At 43.0% G+C, this 11,379-nt stretch overlaps 1 protein-coding gene and 1 non-coding gene across 2 annotated transcripts; both read right to left on the reverse strand.

The window, feature by feature from the left end:
- Positions 1-1,153: 1,153 nt before the first annotated feature.
- Positions 1,154-5,030, reverse strand: LOC107672516 (uncharacterized). The gene is made up of 5 exons (XM_016465742.1): positions 4,780-5,030; positions 2,484-3,408; positions 2,048-2,261; positions 1,327-1,675; positions 1,154-1,211 (listed from the first exon to the last, which is right to left on the reverse strand). Exons 1-5 carry the CDS (start codon positions 4,875-4,877, stop codon positions 1,154-1,156), a joined length of 1,644 nt encoding a protein of 547 aa, XP_016321228.1. The 5' UTR covers positions 4,878-5,030.
- A 1,024-nt stretch (positions 5,031-6,054) lies between these two features.
- trnas-aga (transfer RNA serine (anticodon AGA)) lies at positions 6,055-6,136 on the reverse strand. Its single transcript has one exon. It is a non-coding gene; the product is annotated as a tRNA-Ser (tRNA).
- Positions 6,137-11,379: the final 5,243 nt, after the last annotated feature.

Here is an 11,379-nt window from a genome sequence, read left to right on the forward strand (position 1 = left end):
TCATGTCAGTCTTATGCACACCCCTTCAAGTAAAGTGTAACCATTTATATTTTATATTATATCTTGTTCTTATATCTTGTGAGTTCGGCGGCCTGGGCATGGGCCGGCAGACGGGGCTTATATTCCCATTCGTGGAAGTACTGAGCGGCACAGATCGAGGATAACCCCAGGGGGGCTAGAATTTCCCTCTTGACCTCCTTATACTGATCGGCAGAGGCGGCGGGAAGAGCGAAGTATGCACGCTGGGCTTCACCCGTCAGCAGGGGAGCCAGATATATCAGGCTAAAGCAGTACAGTGCATGCATGTGATGAATGTAGTGTTGCTAATGAATAACCAATAGTGGGTGCATTTTTTAATACTCGTGTGACAAGCGCATATGTGATTGATGTCAGTAGGCTATAATCGATTATGGTCTATTACTGCAACGATGCAGAATTGTCCATGTCCACATCACGATGCATCGATGCAACGATTAATTTCAGTACCCCTAGCGTTCAGGCAGCATGCAATCTCACAGCAATGCCTGGAATTACTATTGTAAGAGAATATACAAATGTTGAATCTTACCAGTGGGTTTCCCAGGGGGCATGAATTCTGGCAGGAGAGTACATCCAAGGACTCTGAGGACTGTTGCTGAGGACGTTCATATGGGACATTAAACGTACATCATAGATTTTAGTATGTGATGTACCACTCATGTCCACAGCCTGATGAGCCCGGTTAATGTTCCATCTCGATGCACCCTCAAGCATGTACATTTGAGTATGAAGAGCATTACATCTCCACCCTGAAAGACAAAATGTTTCACATGGTTAAAATACCATTATAAACCCCCCTCAAAACTACCAGGCCTAAGAAAAAGTTTCAACTGATAGGTAAACACTTATCCAGTTGTATAATATTTAAGTTAATTTACTTCTGACCAAAATCTGTTCAAATTTTATGCCTTTTATTTTGTGGCAATTTTTCCCTGTCATTTTAAAAATTTTATTTGATGTTTTTCAAGGTATTGTTCGAAGTTAGAAATTCCAATATTGTTACAATACTACTTAAATATACACATGATATTGTCTTATCATTTCAATTTACCTGGAATAAAAGTGCACTGGTGGCGATGAAAGCTCTCCAGAGAAGACGACCCTCTGCCACACTTCAGTACATCCAGAACCTTGTCTCCCTTCTGTAACCCGGAGCCCAGTTTCGTGTAAAGCTGAACAGCGGGTGAATCTTGAATGCAGGGTAAATGCTTCTGTTGCACCTCCCACACGTGCGTCATGCTCTCCGGATTGATGAGGTGCAGACCAGTCGTGTCAGTCAGTTCCCACATGGAGTCCAGCAGTCCTTGAATCAAGGCACGAGTTTCTTCAACTCCCCGTGTCCTCCTCCTGCAGTGCTTGGTCAGCTCACTGGAGGTGATGCTTGACAGGATTTGGGCCTCTGTCGGGATATGCCCCCCATGTTTTTTTAAAAGCATGGTCTTTTTCGCCTCTTTAAGACGAGAGATGTCATCCTTGTCCCATTCAAAGATACAGCTGGACAACTTGGAGCAGAAAGTGCCATACAGTGGATGGTGCTCCGTTGTAAGACCAGCAGTGAACCGTCGCATAAAGTGGAAGACATCAAGACGCACTGTGACCTTCCATGGTCGAAACCAGGTAAGAACTGGAGTCACACCTACACCAATGAGAAACAAGGAAAGAACCTATGCATTTTCTTCGATTTAAATTTGCACCATTAAACAAATATGCTAATCCTGTTTTAAATACATTTTTGTTTTATTGATTGCAAACAGTGAACTGGGGTTCTCGTGCTACATTTTTTATTTTAAATAGTTCTAAAAAATTCTCCTTAGGAGTGCTCTTAAGAAATATGAACAAACACTTGAACAAAAGCCATGTAAATTAACTATCCAGATTAGTGGAAACCATGCAGATCTGCGATTTATTCTCATTCAGAAACTTGCCTGAAATGCTTGCTAATATGAATTAGAAATGTATAAACAGCATTCCAAATATTCCTATCAGGAAAAGTTATAAAGCTACAAACCCGTCCCGCTGCAGCAGTCCCTGTCAACATAAATCACAGCTGGCTCTGGCTCCCCAGCATCCTTGTATCGCTTCACGATGCCCTGACACAACTCATCCAGACCGGCTCCCTCACCAGTTGTTAGGACACAGTTTAGGACTTGGCCAAACTCATTGCCAACGTTGGTCATCCAGGTAGCAGTGTCCGCAATGCCACCAGCAAGCTTTTTAGTGATCTATATAAATACATAAGCACATCAGGTATAATCACTGAAGATCAATATAAGTTTACATGCATTTTGCTGTGCTGGGCAACGTTTAAAATTTTTAATCGCAATTAATCGCATTGTTATGCACAAAATTCTATGTGAATGTTGATTAATTAATACGTTAACTTGCCCAGCCCTAATATATATATATGTATATACATGTATATATGTATACATACATGCACTTACCTTTTTGGTAGAATCAAGCTTCAGGATGCTACCATATGTTGATGTTATGACACCCTTTAGCTCATCAAGGTGACTCAGAATTTCATTGGCACAGTGGTTTGAGACCGCCCATGCCAGAGGTAGGGGGCAAAAAGGTGGCGGCTGCTCATAAACCACTTCCAGCTGGGTCAGGGCACATCTGTTTTTGTGAAGCTCACAGTCCGTCAGGTAGTCTATAGTCCGCCTTGCCCACTCCTCGCTATGAATTTCTTCCAGCGCTTGCTGCAAGTAACTGGAGCTGTTTCCTGCAGTTCTAGGCTTCAACATGGTCACGCACTTCCTGTCAAGGACAAGGTGAGTGGTGAGAACAGCGGGGAATTTATTCCTGTGAGAGGGATACAGTTGTTTAAGGATCTCTGAACTCCAAGGGCAGACAGGAATCATACACTTACTGCAGCGAGGGTAGTCTGCTCCAATTAAGTAGTATCTGGAGTCAACATCAATGACTTCCCTCACTTTAGTGTAGATACCTGAATGGTGCATCTTCCTATTGCACTGTGTGCATTTCAGAGGAATACCCCACATCCTCATAGGGGCCCACAGAAACATCCTCTGCCTGAAGTAACTGCTTGGATCAGGCAGTGAAGTAGTAGGCTTGCTGGGACTTGGTGGATGAAACCAGTTTTGGGGAAACTGCTGCTTCAGTCGCCCTGTGCTGTCATACAGACACTGAGCTATCCACTTTTGGTCTGCTGGTTTGATCACGCGACAGAATTGCTTGGGGAGAAAACTCACCCAGTACACTTCTGGAGGCCTCAGTGATGGAGTGTGAAGTGTAGTTTGTGGAGCTCCTTGCTGCTCTTCGATGTATGCAGGTGACTGAGCAGTCGATGTTGTGGGAGATACTGCTGGTGGATCCACAGATGGTCTGTCTTGGTCTGAAAGACTAATCAAACGATGATGATTATCAATGTGGTGAAGCAGTCCAACTGCACCCCACACTTTTGCACCACACTGGTCACAGCATTCTTGGACATGGTAGTCTGATAGATGTTCAGTGAAACCCTCCACATTAACGTCTTCGCTACAAAGAGCACACTTAATTGAACTGCTGCTCTGAGGGGCCGCTCTGGAACCTGCACTGCTCTGAGGGGCCGGGCTGAAGACTGCACTGCTCTGAGGGGCCGGTATGGAGCCGCCACTGCTCTGAGTGAAAGTGAAAGTGACGTGACGTGGAATTGGAAGTAGTGCTCTGCATTTAACCCATCCAAAGTGCACACACACAGCAGTGAACACATAGCAGTGAACACACACACACCGTGAACACACACCCGGAGCAGTGGGCAGCCATTTATGCTGCGGCGCCCAGGGAGCAGTTGGGGGTTCGGTGCCTTGCTCAAGGGCACCTCAGTCGTGGTATTGAAGGTGGGAGAGAGCGCTGTACATTCACTCCCCCCACCTACAATCCCTGCCGGTACGAGACTCGAACCCACAACCTATGGGTTACGAGTCCGACTCTCTAACCATTAGACCACGACTTCCCCTGAGGGGCCGGTATGGAGCCGTCACTGCTCTGAGGGGCCGGTATGGAGCCTGCACTGCTCTGAGGGGCAGGGCTGAAGACTGCACTGCTCTGAGGGGCGGGTCTGGAGCCTGCACTACTCTGAGGGGCCGGGCTGAAGACTGCACTTCTGTGAGGGGCCGGTATGGAGCCGGCACCGCTCAATGGTCCTGCCTGCATGCCTGCACTGCTGAGGGGTCCTGCCTGCACGCCTAATGCTGTCTGCTCAGCTGACTTAAAAAAAAAAAAAAAGTGTTAAGTTTTTCTCTGATTATATTGCCATTGCCTAAACAATGTTCTTTTAGCCTTAAAAAGGTGCATCATTTGGTACAAAAATATATAATGCCTCTAAATGATCAAAATCAAAACTTTGCTGAAAAACATGTTGAACACAATTACTACATGCCTTCTGTCATTTGATTCATACTTTAGATTTTTTAGAAACTAAAAGTCATTTTAGAATAATTGTAAAAACACCCACCTTCAGGTCTTCATACAAGTAGAATTCCATTTAATTGTACTGATGTACACATTTACATTTACATACATACGTACAATTACTGCATAAGTTTGCCAAGTTTGTGCTTGTGAAAATAAAACTTGTTACCTCATCAAGTATGAGCTCCATACTTTCACTATCATGATATGAACCAAAACTTAATGTATAAAATGTTACAATATTTCAAGCATTACAGCACAAATCATGAGCATTTTTCTGCTATGAAAAAAATTAATAAATTAGTTATCATTACATACCTTATGATACCCGCATTTGCAGGGGATTCTTTTGCCAAAGATATCGTAAACACGGGTCTGTCTGTGTAATGGGCAGTTATTGATTTTTTCCAAGGCATCCTTCCACTTCTTTGCCCCTGGCTCCTTGCCTGTAGTGAAGTGGTACTTCCCTTGGGCGTACTTCAACATGATGTCATGCCAGTAGGTTTACCTGTCTTAGTCATGTCTATAAATATAAAACAACAGGGTAAATATCAGACAACTTGAGACGGATACAAATGAAGTGAAAAAAAAAAAAGCTACTTTTTTAGCTAGAAGGGTGTTTTGACCCATGGATGCTTGTTTGATTATATACCTAGATGGTTGTATATGTTTGTTAATTGACTATTGCCTGTAGCACACTTTTTTTTTTTAATTACATGGTGAATATAATGAATAATGACGTCTAAACTAAATTAAAATAAATAAATAACCGTGACCCAGATTCGAACCGGGGTTGCTGCGGCCACAACGCAGAGTACTAACCACTATACGATCACGGCGTGCCGCTTGCTCACCCATGGAGACTACTGCAGCCTGAATACAAAAAGCACAAGCGGTGTGTATCTCCATTTCAAAGGGGCTGGACATTTCGCATATCTGTGCGAGGGATATGAAAGAAAAATGCATGGCCACTTATCCTCATGGCTGTCAGCAAAGTGTGTAGGGGAGACCCCAATGGATTTCTAATCCATTGCCTTAGCCACAACTACAGGCCCTGTTTGTTTGCAACACTGCTGCCTGACCCACTTGAAATCCATAGCCCTAGCCAGCTCAGTCACCCAGCGAAGATTGCAAGCTAGCAAACTCCAACTGTAGTCGGCAGGGTTCAAACCTGCGCAGAGAGACCCCAATGAATTTCAAGCCCATCGCCTTAACCTCTCGGTCACGACTACGCTTGGCTGCAGCTTGCCTGCTCTCTTGTCTGGTGGCTATCAGCACAGGCCAAGCTTCAAACACAAAATCCAGCTGAAGGATGAGGTGGAAAAAAGGGTTCAGCCGTCCCCCCCACTGCTCAACGGCAAAGGGATGCCGTGACCCGGATTCGAACCTGGGTTGCTGTGGCCACAACACAGAGTATTAACCACTATACGATCACAGCGTGCCACTGGCTCACCCATGGCGACTACTGCAGCCCGAATACAAAAAGCGCCAGTGGTGTGTTTCTCCATTTCAGTGGGACAGGACATTTCGCATATTTGTGCAAGGGATATGAAAGAAAAATGCACAGCCACTTATCCTGCTGTCAGCAGAGTGCATAGTCAGCAGGATTCGAACCTGCACGGGGAGACCCCAATGGATTTCTAGTCCATCGCCTTAACCAGTCGGCCACGACTACAGACACAGGCCCTGTTTGTGTGCAACACTGCTGCCTGACCCACTGGAAATCCATAGCCCTAATGAGCTCAGTCACCCAGCGTAGATTGCAAGCTAGCCCTGCAAGCAGATAAAACAGCGGTCCCACTGAGGAGAAATCAGGCTGCCATGTCTCATCCTCTGGAATGGGGTTTTTCAGTGCTGGCCCTGGGGACCCACGACACTGCACATTTCGTAGGTCTGTCTTACGCCTGTTTCACACATACTCCGTCTGCAGTGCGTGTGCGTTGCGGTTTTTTTTACGCACCCATGTTAACGGATTAGAGCGTTCACACTGCACGCGGTTGCGGTCCGTCAGTGCGTTCCAGGTGCGGCGCGTCTGCAGCAGTGCAGCGATCGTTTACGCACCGAGTCTATTTTTGCTGTGCTGCACGCGCTGAATTAAAGTGACAGCGCATTTTTCGGGTAAAAATTAACATGGATTGGCACAGAAATATAGTAATTAGTAATAGACCCATGTTAACGGATTAGAGCTTTCACACTGCACGCGGTTGCGGTCCGTCAGTGCGTTCCAGGTGCGGCGCGTCTGCAGCAGTGCAGCGATCGTTTACGCACCGAGTCTATTTTTGCTGTGCTGCACGCGCTGAATTAAAGTGACATCACATTGTTCGCGGTAAAAATGAACATGGATTGACACTGAAATGTAATAATTGCATGATATATGCCTAATTAAAATGTAATATGTTATATAGTTCCTAAATGTGAAGAAAAAAATAATTAAATAAAAAATATAGTCCCAAAAATTGCAAAAGTACATTTGATATAAAAAAACATTTTCCCCCTCATGAAATACATTACATATATATTTGGAGGAGGAGGGAGAGGGGAGAGAGACTTGTATCTCAGCCGGCAATCACGTGACAGGCTTAACAACAGAAACATTACGGTATATATTTATTTTGTTTAAACGGGGAAAAAAGTTATCGCTGTAGGGCCTCATATGTTGTTCGTGAATACTACTATTTAAAAATGTTGTGTTGGTCGTGAGTGACACCTTCATGCCATTCGCAGCTGTGTGTATTTACGTTTGCACATGAAATAGCCTGTTACATTATTATTTTTTTTTTATATAATTAGTACGTCATTTACTAAGGGCAGAATTTGCAGAAAATATGTACATATAGATGCAAAACTGAAAAAGTTTGTTTTAATTGTATTATTATAATTATGACATCATTATAAAGTCAGAGTGTAGCCTAAGTAGCAATGTGTAATTATACATCTTCAGTACATAACTTTATAATTGAGAATATATAAAGTAAATATATTTAAAAATCCTGACAATATGAATGCATATCTTAATATATATTGTTTACATCTCAATGCTAATATGTAATTATTATTAGGCATAGCAATAGATAGACATACTTATTAACATGTTAAATTGTGTAGAAAATCTTTTGTCACTACAGCCAGCCTTTTCTAAATTACTGGAAAAATATAACTCGGTGTAGACAAGTGAAGTGCTCTTACAGCAATTAATAAAGAACACCATCTGAATCGATAAATGTTTACATGATGTATAAGACCAATAAAACAGTAAACTAGTGTACTCTTACATCAGCAAAAAAAAAAGAGTCAAGATGTGGTTACATTCTGTTTATTTATTTTTTAATTTATTTTCTCTTACTTTCAAACATTTACTAAAGTGTTTTTGTTTTTGTTTTATTTATTTTTTCACCAAAAAAGGTAACTATTTACAATTCAAATTGTCCTCTACATTCAATACAGTTGTACTTTCACATCGGTGGAGAAGGTTAACAGATAGTCTTACATCATCTGTTCTTGCCAGGACACCCTGCCTTCTGGGGAGTTGAAAAATGTACAAAGTCTCTCCCGTACATCATAGGCTTCCCTGCATCCCCTATTGCCACCCATATGTCTCACATGTGGTAGCACTTCCCCTCTTTCTTCGGCCTCATCCAGCCACTTTTGGTTCTCGGAAGGATTCAGAAGGTAACTGTGGAGTATGCAGGTAGCAGTGACCACAGAATCAGCATTTGACGGCATCATATTCATCTTTGTGTGGAGTACCCTCCACCTGGATGACAAAATTCCAAAGGCACACTCGATAACCATCCGTGCCCGAGATAGTCTGTAGTTGAAAATGCATCGCCATTGTGGAATTTGTTTTCCAGGAAATGGCCTCATTAAATTTATTTTCAGGGGAAATGCCGCATCTCCCACCATGGTGTACGGCATTGGGCCTTGCGCCCCAGACCCTGGCAAAGGGCAGTCTGCAGGCACAGACAACTTTTGGGCCTCCATTGCTCGTCCAAGTACTGAACCACTGTAGACTCCTCCATCACTTGATCTTCCAAAGTCTCCCACTTGTAGAAAAGTGAAACGGTATTCAGCATCAGCCAATGCTAGGAGGACAATTGAGAATGTCCCCTTGTAATTAAAGTACAAGCTCCCTGAATGTGCCGGTGAAACAATGGTTACATGTTTTCCATCGATTGCACCTATGCAATCTGAAAAATTCAATTTATTCCAAAATTTGGATGCAATACTTTTCCACATTTCCTCAGTTGGTTTTGGGAACTGTGAGGCCATCATTTGCCGCTCAATTGCACTGCATGTCATGTGCACAGATTCAGCCACGGTGCTTATCCCGAGCCTATATTGGAATGCTAGGCTGCTGAAACTCTCCGTTGTGCCAAGGAATCTGTTAACAAAAGAAAAAACAATGTATTACAATATATATGCTATTTTTTCAGTGAATTAATGCAAGCGGAGATGGAGAGTCCTAAGAGATGGCTTTGTAAGGTGTAAAAAGCAAAAGAAAATGCCTAGTGGTTCTGCTGGTGGCACTCTGAAGGAGTGGAAATATGAACGAGTGATGTCTTTCCTTTTGCCACATATGCAGGGACAATTGAGAATGTCCCCTTGTAATTAAAGTACAAGCTCCCTGAATGTGCCGGTGAAACAATGGTTACATGTCTTCCATCGATTGCACCTATGCAATTTGGAAAATTCCATTTATCCCAAAATTTGCAGGCAATACTTTTCCACATTTCCTCAGTTGGTTTTGGGAACTGTGAGGCCATCATTTGCCGCTCAATTGCACTGCATGTCATGTGCACAGATTCAGCCACGGTGCTTATCCCGAGCCTATATTGGAATGCTAGGCTGCTGAAACTCTTCCCTGTGCCAAGGAATCTGTTAACAAAAGAAATAACAATGTATTACAATGTATATGCTATTTTTTCAGTGAATGAATGCAAGCGGAGATGGAGAGTCCTAAGAGATGGCTTTGTAAGGTGTAAAAAGCAAAAGAAAATGCCTAGTGGTTCTGCTGGTGGCACTCTGAAGGAGTGGAAATATGAACGAGTGATGTCTTTCCTTTTGCCACATATGCAGGTCAGAAGGTTAGTATCTTGCTAATGTTGACGTTATAACCTACTAATTAGTTATTGGAAACAAGATTTTTTAGCACAATTTTGTATTAATGTTTTTGAAATATTTTATAACCTTATGCTTTAAAAAAGCAAAGCTAATTTTGTATTACTTACATTAAATTGTAAATGTACAATAATAACACCTGCTATTATTTTAGTTCAAAAACCACTTTGAGGCTGGAAGATGAACCAGTTGATATGACTGTGGCTGAGGAGGATGTGGATCCTGATATATGCCAGCTAAGCAGATCATACAGTCCCTTTACTGTTACACAAAGGCCTGCAACACCTGCACTGGAAAGTCAAATATCTACAACCCCCACACTACCCACAACCACCTCTACTCCTCCATTATCAACCCAAATACCTGACACCCCCGCCCTACATCCCAGAGTGCAGTCAATAAGGAACGACGCTCGACAGAGACAAAAAAGGAGAAGAGTTGAATCACCAAGTCCAATAGAACAACAGCTTCTGGAAATTATCACTCAACCAACAACTACAGCTCCACCTCATGTACCAAGACAGGAGGATAAAATGTACTACTTTGCCCTCAGTTTAGTGCCTAAACTAAGCAGGCTTCATCCGAGGAACCAAAGTAGGGCACAAATCCATATCCTAAGCTACCTTGCAAATTTGGAGTTGGAGGAGGTCAATCAGCGACATCAAGCCGCACAAGCCAGCCCTGTGTTTTCACATACCCAAGCAACAGGATTTCAGTCAATCCACCCCACCACATCCAGCCATGAAGTCCAGACCCATCACCCACACCATTTGACACCCTACCATCAGCATGGAGCTGAACATGACTCCCCTCCTGTTTATCATCACTTACCTTAGTTCAACAAAGTTCTTGTACACTACACTTACAGGTTTATTGTGAATTTTTAATAGGTTTGCATTTCTTTAATAATTTTAATTATGCCAATAAGTAATTGCTTTGATATTCTTTTCAAGGTCTACAGTGTTGTTATTAATCCTACTTACAAAGTTTTACCTTATATGCATGACTGAGTTAAATTGTTTGGATAGTACACTTCATACACATTTTTGTATATATATATCTTTAATCTCCCTAGCAACATATAGAAAGCGACCGCCTTTCTCCTCTCAACAACACGCACTACATGCAAAATAAAGAGAGTAATAATGCTAATATAGCTTTTTCAATAAATTTGAAAACATATACATTTACAATACACAGAATGGGAAACTACGTACCCATTATTGTATTTATTTCACGGATCTAACGGCCGTCAGTACCGCACTACAAACGTGTCCTGTGTGAAAGCACAATAGCCACTTCCTGCTACCGCAACGCACACGTACCACATACGCAACGCACACGCACTGCAGATGGAGTATGTGTGAAACAGGCGTTATTCTACTCACTCAGTTCACTTCATGAGCGCTCTTTCCTAACGAGCTGACCATCAGAATCAGGTGTGCCAAACAAGGGAGATGCACAGGGTCCCCAGGAGCAGGCCGAAACACCACTCTAATAGAGAGACAGCAGCATAGATGGACGCTGCGGCCACAACACAGAGTACTAACCAATATACGATCACGGCGTGCCACTGGTTCACACTTGGCAACTACTGCAGCCCGAATACAAAAAGCGCCAGCGGTGTGTTTCTCCATTTCAGAGGGACTGGACATTTCGCATATCTGTGCGAGGGACATGAAAGAAAAACACATGGCCAATTATCCTCGTGGCTGTCAATATATAACAGCAGTTTTCCCACAAGCCGCCCAGAATAAAAGAGAGCCTGCCTGCTCTCTTCTCTGGTGGCGATCAGCACAG

The sequence above is a fragment of the Sinocyclocheilus anshuiensis genome, unplaced genomic scaffold (assembly GCF_001515605.1).
Source record: "Sinocyclocheilus anshuiensis isolate Anshui unplaced genomic scaffold, SAMN03320099.WGS_v1.1 scaffold484, whole genome shotgun sequence".
In the NCBI taxonomy this organism is placed as follows: Eukaryota; Metazoa; Chordata; class Actinopteri; order Cypriniformes; family Cyprinidae; genus Sinocyclocheilus; species Sinocyclocheilus anshuiensis.